Source organism: Pseudophryne corroboree, chromosome 7 (genome assembly GCF_028390025.1).
Source record: "Pseudophryne corroboree isolate aPseCor3 chromosome 7, aPseCor3.hap2, whole genome shotgun sequence".
In the NCBI taxonomy this organism is placed as follows: domain Eukaryota; kingdom Metazoa; phylum Chordata; class Amphibia; order Anura; family Myobatrachidae; genus Pseudophryne; species Pseudophryne corroboree.
In genome coordinates, this window is record NC_086450.1 from 351,049,883 (window position 1) to 351,061,944 (window position 12,062).

General features: G+C 47.6%; 1 protein-coding gene across 8 annotated transcripts in view; it reads right to left on the reverse strand.

Moving 5' to 3' along the window:
* REXO5 (RNA exonuclease 5) overlaps positions 1 to 12,062 on the reverse strand; it is a 158,680-nt gene that overhangs the window by 14,322 nt on the left and 132,296 nt on the right. For all 8 annotated transcript variants that reach the window (XR_010182084.1, XM_063934430.1, XM_063934429.1 and 5 more), the window contains 2 exons: positions 3,351 to 3,443; positions 1,263 to 1,482 (listed from right to left, as the gene is read on the reverse strand). Coding sequence is in view for 7 of the 8 variants with exons in the window: in XM_063934430.1 (XP_063790500.1) it covers positions 1,263 to 1,482; positions 3,351 to 3,443 (313 nt within the window). In the remaining variant the exon portion in view is untranslated. The remainder of the gene's footprint in view (positions 1 to 1,262; positions 1,483 to 3,350; positions 3,444 to 12,062) is intronic.

Here is a 12,062-nt window from a genome sequence, read left to right on the forward strand (position 1 = left end):
CGGGTCATTGTCCATCTGCACTGTGAAGCGCCGTCCAATGAGTTCTGAAGCATATGACTGAATATGAGCAGATAATATTGGCCGAAACACTTCAAAATTCATGCTGCTGCTTTTGTCAGCAGTCACATTATGAATAAATACAAGTGAACCAGTTCCATTGGCAGCCATACATGCCCACGCCATGACACTACCACCACCTTGCTTCACAGAGGAGGTGGTATGTTTTGGATCATGAGCAGTTCCTTTCCTTCTCCATACTCTTCTCTTCCCATCACTCTGGTGCAAGTTGATCTTTGTCTCATCTGTCCATAGGATGTTGTTCCAGAACTGTAAAGGCTTTTTTAGATGTTGTTTGGCAAACTCTAATCTGGACTTCCTGTATTTTGTGGCTCACTAATGGTTTACATCTTGTGGTGAACCCTCTATAGTCACTCTTGTGAAGTCTTCTCTTGATTGTTGACTTTGACACATATACACCTACCTCCTGGAGAGTGTTCTTGATCTGGGCAACTGTTGTGAAGTGGTTTTTCTTCACCAGGGAAATAATTCTTCTGTCATCCACCACAGTTATTTTCCGTGGTCTTCCGGGTCTTTTGGTGTTGCTGACCTCTCCGATGCGTGCTTTCTTTTTAAGAATGGTCCAAACAGTTGATTTGGCCACACCTAATGTTTTTGCTATCTCTCTGATGGGTTTGTTTTGATATTTCAGCCTAATGATGGCATGCTTCACTGAAAGTGGCAGCTCTTTGGATCTCATATTGAGAGTCGACAGCAACAAATTCCAAATGCAAATGTCACACCTGGAATCTACTCCAGACCTGCTTAATTGATGATGAAATAACGAGGGAATAGCCCACTCCTGTCTATGAAATAGCTTTTGAATCGATTGTCCCATTACTTTTGGTCCCTTAAAAAGTGGGAGGCACATATAGAAACCGTTGTAATTCCTACACCATTCACCTGATTTGGATGTAAATACCCTCAAATTAAAGCGGAAAGTCTGCAGTTAAAGCACATCTTGTTTGTTTAATTTCAAATCCATTGTGGTGGTGTATAGAGCCCAAAATATGACAATTGTGTCGATGTCCCAATATTTATGGACCTGACTGTATGGAGACATTAAAATTCTAAATTTCAATAAAAACTTTAAAACAAATAGTGTTCTAAACTCTTTGATCAGCAATGTACACATACACCAGACCTGTATCCTGTTACAAGCGCAAACTGATTCTCATCTGAACTACGGTTTCTATTTGACTTACTTATATAACAATATTTAGTGAGCAGCTGGTTTTGAGGATTTGTCGGCACAAATATTGCTTTGATGTCTTTGAAATGGCTGAACTGCCGCTGAAGAAAATCCTCTGTTAAGGGTCTAGGAAATCCAGACACATAAATTGTGCCACTGATTTCAGGATCATCTTCCATCTCCTTTAAAAGGTCATTGTAATATAATGTCCTACTGGTTACCAGCCTCCGAACCTACGCAACAGAAAAAGAAAAGAACATTCCTGAAATTACATAAACTATATACTGTACTTTCAAAAGATGGCTAACCAACTTGGCTACATCTCCACCTAGTAGCACCTTGCCTTCCCTCACTCTGATGTGTTAGTCATTAATTAGGTTAGTAATAAGTAATGAATAAATAAATAAATAGTCAATCTCACTGAGGTCTATGGACACATACAGTACAAGTTGGATAAGTGCCCTGTTTAGAAAGGAACCATTTAGAGTTACTTAAGACAGCGCTGGAGCAGGGCTCCTCTGTGCCCTGGGCTGTAACACAACCTAACACAAGCGCCACGGAGCAGGAAGAACACCATTCTCTACGTAGCAGGATGACACACCTCACAAGATGAAAAGCATGGTGGGCTGCAAATCTAGGGTACAGCAGAAGCAGCACCATGCCTCACCCTTGGCACTGGCACCAGTCACACACCACATGTTACAGCCCCAATGAAGTCACTACTCTCTGGTCACCTGTGACTATGTGTCAGGGGGTTGGGTATGTGTGACCGGTGGTCGGGAGACTGCCGGTCACAATACTGACGCCGGGATCCCAGCTGTTAGATGGCCCGCCGGGGGGGGCGAGCGCAACGAAGACCCTTGCGTGCTCGGTGGCTCAATTCCCACTCTATGGGTGTCGTGGACAGCCACAAGTAGGAATAGTCCCTGTTGGTCGGCATGCCGACCGGCGGGATAATCAGGGGTTGGGATCCTGGCGTTGGTATTGTGACCGGCGGTCACATAACCGCATCCCGTGTCAGGAAAGGTTAGTAAAATACTACACATAGTGATCTGCCTGGTGGCAATAGTAACAGTGCATCTATGAGCTTGTACAGCTGCTACTCCAGGAAAAAATGAATAAAGACATCTATATGGGTGCCATGGGTCCATACTGTCGCACCTGAGGTTAACTTTCCTTGCTATATGTTATCTGTGGCATGGGAATATACAACCAGTGTTCTACCATAGCAACTGTCAATGTTAACAGATTTATTCCATCGTGCCATCTGCGAACGCGTTGAGGCTGACTTAGTAGACCGAAACAGTGATAGAGATAGAAGCAAACGAGTGGCCAAGAGGAAGCTGGGGTCTGCACCCCTGTACATATTCACACTTACCAGAACCTTACATAACATAAGTAGCACAGAATTGTTTACCCTCAGTTTTGTACACTCAATAGATTATCAGACAGGAAGTGTTTTCCCAAGTGCACAAAAAAGAAAACAAAAATAACATTGTTTAAGTGAGTCTGATATAACTAAATGGGATACTTTATGTGCAAAACTCCACACGAGACAGCTATATCTATGGGGGTCATTCCGAGTTGATCGCACGTAGCAACTTTTTGCTGCTCGTGTGATCAACTAGATACCGCCTATGGGGGAGTGTATTTTAGCATAGCAGGGCTGCGATCGCTTGTGCAGCCCTGCTATGCTAAAAAAGTTTTGTGCAGAACAAGACTAGCCCTGCAGCTACTTACCCTGTGCGACGGATCCAGCGATTTAAGGTCCCGGTACTGACGTCAGACATCCACCCTCCAATCGCCTGCGTTCGGATCTCCACGCCAGGAAAACGGTGAGTATCCGCCCCGGAACGCCTCCCCGCTGTCAATCTTCTTGTGATCGCACTAGCGATCACTTTCTTCTTTCTTCTGGTTGTTGCCCGGCGTGCGCATTGTGGGCGTCACGCATGCGCATTTCCGACCCGTTTGCACCGCAGCGACGAACCGCTGCATGCGAACGGGTCGGAATGACCCCCTATGAATATTACCTTATCACCTTCACAATTACTATCACTATAAGCATTATTTACAAATATCCCTAGTGTCACAGACTTCTTACCGTAATACAGCATCCATTAATATGTATGCCATTTAGAAGATTAACAGCAAGCTGAGCAGCCTCCGGGACACTGTACTGAATGCGGACACAAGGCTGTATAAGGGGAAATAAATCACAACACATAAAGGTAATGCATTCAGTCACATCCTGTCCTGACCAAATACATATTTCAAAGCTTCTTATGGTTTCATGCAACGTTAACAAGTGTGGTCACAGTGATTTGACTTCTGAAATAATGTAAACAAAAATTACAATAGACACATTGCTTAATTTTCACTTGGGTCCACTTCTTTCCCTCTTCCACTACCAGTTGGTATCCTATAAGGCTCTGTTCCTAGTCCCGTCTGTTATCCCCATAGCTGTGCTGCGTCGGCAGGAGGTCCACTGCCATCTTTTTGATCGAAGTGGCTGCGTTCACACTCACGCCACACCCCCTGTTCGGATGCCACCACCCCCGTTTCCCTGCCGCCGCCTCCGCAATGATCTGTCTTAAAAATGGAGCGTTGCCGCCACCCTCCTGCCCCACGAACGCCTCTTCCTGATTGACAGGCAGAGGTGTTCCAATTTACTGCGGGTCACCCGCAGTAAATGCAGGCGCATGCGTAGGTCAGACCCTGTTATCTACATGGCACTAACTTTCTAACTGCCAGTTATGATATTCATGAATACTTGAGTCACTATTGAACACCTGAGATTGTATCATGTTTTTTTTTACCTGTGGGCACAATTTTAGTGTTTATAACACTGTGTTGATATTTTATCTTTATTAAACACTGTATATCATCAGGGCCGGCAACAGAAATCTTGGGGCCCGGTACACTGATATCTCTGTGGCCGCCCCCCCCCCCCCCCAACACACACACACACACGCCCGTATTTTGTACTTCCATGCGCCAAGGGGATCAGGACAGGGATTGGAAGGAGCGTGTAGATGCAGCAATTTTACAGTAAATGCGAAATGCTTCCAAGATGCCCACATAACCGGCCAAATGTGATCTCATGAAGCTGATGGCTCAGGGGCCACGTCTGATTTGCTGAATATGTCTAAGACACAGCTAAATATGCATTCTACAGTAATACAAGGTTTACGGTGTTCTGAATACTGATTAAAAAAAGGGCAGATGCAATGCATGCAGGGCCGGTGCCAGGGTGTACAGCGCCCCCCTTGCAAACGTGCCCCTTACCATATTTCACAATGGGGGGGGGGGAAGATTTGTAATAGTGTAGAACACAGAGGGGGTAACATAAAAACTGGGGCAGAACACAGAAGTGGTTGTGAATTAGTGACAGAACACGAGGGGGGGGGGGTGACACAATGGCTGGGACAGTACACAGAGGGGGGGTGAAATAGTGACAGAACACAGTGGGGATGACACAATAGCTGGGGCTGAATATGGAGGGGGGGATGGAATAGGGACAGAACACGGGGGGGATGGAATTGTGACAGAACATGGGGGGGTGACACATTGGCTGGGACTGAACATGGAGGGGGGATAGAATAAGTACACTATACAGAGCATGGGGGGGGTGACACAAAGGCTAGGACAGTACATGGGGGGGGTTAATTAGTGACAGAACACAGGGGGGTGACACAATAGGTGGGACTGAACATGGGGGGGATGGAGTAGGGACAGAACTCGGGGGGTGGGTGGGGGTGGAATTGTGACAGGACATGGGGGGGGTGACACATTGGCTGGGACTGCATATGGGGGGGACAGAATAGGTACAGAACACAGGGGGCACCGTACATTGAGGGGGGGTGAAATAGTGACAGAACACAGGGGGGTGACGCAATGGCTGTGACTGAACACGGGGATGGGGGGGTGGATGGACTAGGGATAGAACATGGGGGGGATGGAATAGTGACAGAGCATGGGGGGGTTTGACACAAAGGCTGGGACAGAACATGGGGGGGATTGAAACAGTGACCACTGATCACACAGTCTCCTAACCATTGTGCCCCCGTGTCCTCCCCCAGCCCAGTGACCTGAAGTGCTGCACAGCTCAAACCTGCATCCACCCCATAGGAAGGCTGAGTTACTGGCTCCGGCGCCGGCTGTCTGACTCACTGGTGCCCAGGAGAGCGCACTTCTTGTGCACTGCTGTATGCTGATGAGAGACTCTGGGCCTGGGGGTTTCATGGTGGACGTGGAGGTGCAAGGCATGGCTGGCCGCAGCAGCAATATGAGGCGCTGCGGGGAGTAAGGGGGCGGAGCTTACCGGCATACCGCACTCTCCGGGGGGAGAGGGGGCTTGCTGAAGCCTGGGCTACTCCACTGTAAGTGCCGGAGAGGAGCCACACTTTATAGGAACAGAGCTGCCGGCGCAGCAGCAGCATCAGTCAGAGCAGAGAAAGAGCGGGTGGGCGGGAAAGACTCGGAGAGGAGGGGAGATCGGGACAGGGACTGGCTGGGCTGGGGGGCACTGTGGTGACCACAGGGCTGGGAGAAACGCTTAAAAATAAAGGGCAGTTAGTTACTGATTACGTCTAACTACACAGCGGGCGGCCCGCGGCTGGCGCGATTTATATCATTATTTTAATCTATGACAAGCTGCCTATACCATCGGTGGACCTTGGGGCCCCTCACAACGTCGGGGCCCGGGACGGGTGTCCCCTTTGACCCCCCCTGTCGCCGGGCCTGTATATCATATCCAATGTCAATGATATTATATGTATATCTATATAACTTAATCCTACCTGCAGTTGTGTGTGCTTTAATATCATTGGTAACTTCAAATATATCCAAAGAGAAGAGTTCAAATTTGAAAAGTTAACACTATTTACAGAACCGGAGGCAGCACTGGTGGCCCTCCCAGACTAGAAGCTGCAGGTAGGCATTCTTGATGTCCATTTACACGGTATCCGTTTGGATGGTCGACCATGTTATGGTCGACAGTCATTAGGTCGACCACTATTGGTCGACATGGACACATGGTCGACACGTGAAAATGGTCGACACATGAAAAGGTCAACATGCGGTTTTCTAATTTTTTTCTTTTGTGGAATTTTTACATACTTTACGTTCCACGTGGACTACGATTGGGAACGGTAACCTTGCCCAAAGCATGGCGAGCGGACGCGGTGCACTAATTGGGGTTCCCCGTCACTTTACGCAGAAAAAGACACCAAAAAAAGTATTTTAAAAAAAAATCATGTCGACCTTTTCACGTGTCGACCATGCCAATGTCGACCTAATGACTGTCGACCATAACATGGTCGACCATTCATACCGGAACCATTTACACCATGCATTATCCCTGTTCACTACAGACCTCAGTCATTCCATTTTGATCACCCACCTCAGAGATCCCTGGATGGGCAGAATGTCCGTCATGCTGGTGGCTTGTCTGCATGTCTAGGATTTGGGCAACAAGCTGCCAGATCCCCAGTGTCTTCTTGGTTTCTGTGTCAGTGTGCAATGATTACAGCCAGAGTGCGCGATGTGCAGCAACTGTGGAGACCAAAATTTGGGCACCAACAAAGCCTACATTTATACAGATGTCTCCTCATACATCTTTGCTGCAGTGACACCAAACAATCCCCTTGACACACCATATCCCATGAAACTCTAGGGTTGGGTATGTGTGACATGTGTCACCATACCCTCGCCACAGGTTCTATTCCCACTCTATGGGTGTCGTGGACACCCAAGAGTGGGAATAGTCCCTGAAAATCGGCATGCCATCTACTTGGCAAGGAGATGGGTGGTCACATAACTACATCCCGAAACTCTACTAGCATCAGGCGTCTTTTTTGCCAAAATTGCATCTTAGGGGTAAATTTACTAAGCTCCCGATTTTGACCGAGATGCCGTTTTTTCATCAAAGTGTCATCTCGGTAATTTACTAAGCACTAATCACGGCAGTGATGAGGGCATTCGTAATTTTTTGCAAGTTCAGGTAAAAAATTACGAATGAATACACCATCGGTCAAAACGCGGCTGTTTAAGTATGAATCTCGGTCATTTACTAAGAAGTGCAAAGCAAAAAACAAACAAACACTGCCGTGAAAAATTACAACTCGTAAAAAAGTGCTAAAAAAAAACAGACCTACTTTTTTTTTCCGTGATTGGATAGGCATGCAGGGATCCATGAGATCCGTGCATGTATATCAGTGGGAAGGGGTGGGAAAGTTGTTATTTTATTAAAAAAAATTGCGTGGGGTCCCCCCTCCTAAGCATAACCAGCCTCGGGCTCTTTGAGCCGATCCTGGTTGCAGAAATATGGGGAAAAAATTGACAGGGGTTCCCCCATATTTAAGCAACCAGCATCGGGCTCTGCGCCTGGTCCTGGTCCCAAAAATACGGGGGACAAAAAGAGTAGGGGTCCCCCGTATTTTTAAAACCAGCACCGGGCTCCACTAGCTGGACAGATAATGCCACAGCCGGGGGTCACTTTTATATAGTGCCCTGCGGCCGTGGCATCAAAAATCCAACTAGTCACTCCTGGCCGGGGTACCCTGGGGGAGTGGGGACCCCTTCAATCAAGGGGTCCCCCCCCCCAGCCACCCAAGGGCCAGGGGTGAAGCCCGAGGCTGTCCCCCCCCATCCAATGGGCTGCGGATGGGGAGGCTGATAGCCTTTGTTGTAAAAGAAAAGATATTGTTTTTAGTAGCAGTACTACAAGGCCCAGCAAGCCTCCCCCGCATGCTGGTACTTGGAGAACCACAAGTACCAGCATGCGACGGAAAAACGGGCCCGCTGGTACCTGTAGTACTACTACTAAAACAATACCCAAAAAAAGACAAGACACACACACCGTGAAAGTATAATTTTATTACATACATACACACATACATACATACTTACCTTAAGTTCCCACGCAGGTCGGTCCTCTTCTCCAGTAGAATCCAAGGGGTACCTGTTGAAGAAATTATACTCACGAGATCCAGGGGTCCAGGCTCCTCGGGAAATCCAGGGGTAATCCACGTACTTGACAAAAAAAACAAAACGGTGTCCCGACCACGAACTGAAAGGGGACCCATGTTTGCACATGGGTCACCTTTCCACGAATGCCAGAAACCCACTTTGACTTCTGTCTAAGTGGGTTTCTTCAGCCAATCAGGGAGCGCCACGTTGTAGCACTCTCCTGATCAGCTGTGTGGTCCTGTCCTCACTGACAGGCAGCACACGGCAGTGTTACAATGTAGCGCCTATGCGCTACATTGTAACCAATGATGGGAACTTTCTGCTCAGCGGTGACGTCACTTTAGGTCAACCGCAGGGCAGAAAGTTCCCATCATTGGTTACAATGTAGCGCATAGGCGCTACATTGTAACACTGCCGTGTGCTGCCTGTCAGTGAGGACAGGAGCACACAGCCGATCAGGAGAGTGCTACAACGTGGCACTCCCTGATTGGCTGAAGAAACCCACTTAGACATCAGTCAGAGTGGGTTTCTGGCATTCGTGGAAAGGAGTCCCATGTGAAAACATGGGGCCCCTTTCAGTTCGTGGCTCGGCTTTCCGTTTTCTTATTTTATGCAAGTACGTGGATTACCCCTGGATTTCCCGAGGAGCCTGGACCCCTGGATCTCGTGAGTATAATTTCTTCAACAGGTACCCCTTGGATTCTACTGGAGAAGAGGACCGACCTGCGTGGGAACTTAAGGTAAGTATGTATGTATGTGTGTATGTATGTAATAAAATTATACTTTCACGGTATGTGTGTCTTGTCTTTTTTTGGGTATTTTTTTAGTAGTAGTACTACAGGTACCAGCGGGCCCGTTTTTCCGTCGCATGCTGGTACTTGTGGTTCTCCAAGTACCAGCATGCGGGGGAGGCTTGCTGGGCCTTGTAGTACTGCTACTAAAAACAAGGGCCCTCATTCCGAGTTGTTCGCTCGGTATTTTTCATCGCATCGCAGTGAAAATCCGCTTAGTGCGCATGCGCAATGTTCGCACTGCGACTGCGCCAAGTAACTTTACTATGAAGAAAGTATTTTTACTCACGGCTTTTTCTTCGCTCCGGCGATCGTAATGTGATTGACAGGAAATGGGTGTTACTGGGCGGAAACACGGCGTTTCAGGGGCGTGTGGCTGAAAACGCTACCGTTTCCGGAAAAAACGCAGGAGTGGCCGGAGAAACGGTGGGAGTGCCTGGGCGAACGCTGGGTGTGTTTGTGACGTCAACCAGGAACGACAAGCACTGAAATGATCGCACAGGCAGAGTAAGTCTGGAGCTACTCTGAAACTGCTAAGTAGTTAGTAATCGCAATATTGCGCATACATCGGTCGCAATTTTAAGAAGCTAAGATTCACTCCCAGTAGGCGGCGGCTTAGCGTGTGTAACTCTGCTAAATTCGCCTTGCGACCGATCAACTCGGAATGAGGGCCAATATCTTTTCTTTTACAACAAAGGCTATCAGCCTCCCCATCCGCAGCCCATTGGATGGGGGGGGGGGACAGCCTCGGGCTTCACCCCTGGCCCTTGGGTGGCTGGGGGGGGGGACCCCTTGATTGAAGGGGTCCCCACTCCCCCAGGGTACCCCGGCCAGGAGTGACTAGTTGGATTTTTGATGCCACGGCCGCAGGGCACTATATAAAAGTGACCCCCGGCTGTGGCATTATCTGTCCAGCTAGTGGAGCCCGGTGCTGGTTTTAAAAATACGGGGGACCCCTACTCTTTTTGTCCCCCGTATTTTTGGGACCAGGACCAGGCGCAGAGCCCGATGCTGGTTGCTTAAATATGGGGGAACCCCTGTCATTTTTCCCCCCATATTTTTGCAACCAGGATCGGCTCAAAGAGCCCGAGGCTGGTTATGCTTAGGAGGGGGGACCCCACGCATTTTTTTTAATTATTTTACAGTGTTTAATTAAAAAAAAAACAAAAAAAAACCCCAGCACGGATCACACAGATCCGGCCGAGATTGATTGTAAAAAAAGTCGGCAGTGTTTTGCTAATCACTGCCGTAAAAATAGGTAAAAAACCACGAATGACATCGACATCGGAACAAAAGAAAAACCCGAATACGACAGCTTAGTAAATCCATCGTAATCAATTCAAAAAGTTGCAATTTTACACTGTCGATGTCATTCGTGATTGAACTTGGACATGAATTTGGAAAATACGAATCTTAGTAAATGTACCCCTTAGTCGCAACGTGGTCCGACTAGGACACACCAGGAGACTGTGCTGATTAATTGGATATGTGACACTTGTAAATCTGTGTGCAACTAAGTCTCTGAATGTGCATACATGCATATGATGCAGCAGCCACGGTTGTTTTTTTCATGCCAAGTTCTATTGTGCTTTGTATACAGACTCGGTCGCACACAGATATATCAAATTAATCAGCAGAGTCTCCTGGAGCATCCTCGTCACATTGTGCATTGTATCTAAGATGCAATTTAAACAAAAAAAAGATGCCCGACTCTAACGGAGTTGCACGGAACCTGTCAGCTCACTTACGCATCTCACGCTGTATGGCTTATTGAGGCTAGATGTATGAGACTATCTGTAGCAAGAAGACTGAAACAATCCTTATGTACTCCAACCTGGCCACTGCTCCACTGCCTTGTTGATCAAGACAGAGACCAAGAAAGATCTGAGTGAGACACCAGTTGCCGTGAAGATAGACTGCTTGGTGGTTGTGAGCTACCTATCCTTGTTATCTCTTAAGGTAGTAGCATTCGGGATAGGAATTGTGTATTTTCTGGACAGACAAGCAATCGGTGTATCTAATTTAGGAGAAGAGTCTTCATTTGTCCTATTCGAACAAGAAGACGATAAAAAGGCAAAAATATGGGAGACACCTGAAATTTACAGTCAGGACAAATCCACTCTTCACACAAAAGATCCTCCAACTGAAAATAGGAAAAGAAACTACTTGTTTCTTTTTCTTCCTTTAAACTAACAATGGATCCGAAACCTTCATTTCCTTGCTATATTGTGCAGTACTCTCTGACAGCACACACAAAGGGGATCAATCCGAGTTGATCGCTAGCTGCCGTTGTTCGCTGCGTAGCGATCAGTGGGAAAAACAACTAATCTGCGCATGCGTATGCTCCGCAATGCGCACGAGCGTCATACGGGTACAAAGTCCATTGTGGTTTTGCACTGGTTCTAGCGACGATTCCAATCGCATAGCCGGCCGCAAGGAGATTTGACAGAAAGAGGGCGTTTCTGGGTGTCAACTGACCGTTTTCAGGGAGTGTTTGGAAAAATGCAGGCGTGGCAGAAAAAACGCAGGCATGGCTGGGCGTTCGCTGGGCGGGTGTGTGACGTCAAAAGCCGTCCCTCCATCATTAGAATCAACGCACACGAAGAGTAACTACAGGGCTGGTCTTGTTTTGCACAAAAAGGTTTTGCAGGTGCTCTGCTGCACAGGCGTTCGCACTCCTGCAAAGTGTAAATACACTCCCCAGTGGGCGGCGACAATTCGTTTGCACGGCTGCTAAAAACTGCTAGCGAGCGATCAACTCGGAATGATCCCCAAAGGCCACAACCCCTTGGGTAGATTCTGAATCTTCCTCAATAAAAGCAGAACAATTATGGATCAGACTACCCTGGGCACTCACAATCACCCAGTGAAGAGAGGGAGAACTCTCCCAGGATAGGAGGACTGCTGGAAGCTGTTGCTTCTGTGGATTCCAGAATCCTTTAAAGAATGGAGGAGACCTAAGTGAGTCATACCCTGATCCCAGACTGACTAGTCCGGTCAATGTAAGATGGAGGTCCTGAAAAGTCTTGATTAATATGAAAATCAGAAATCGT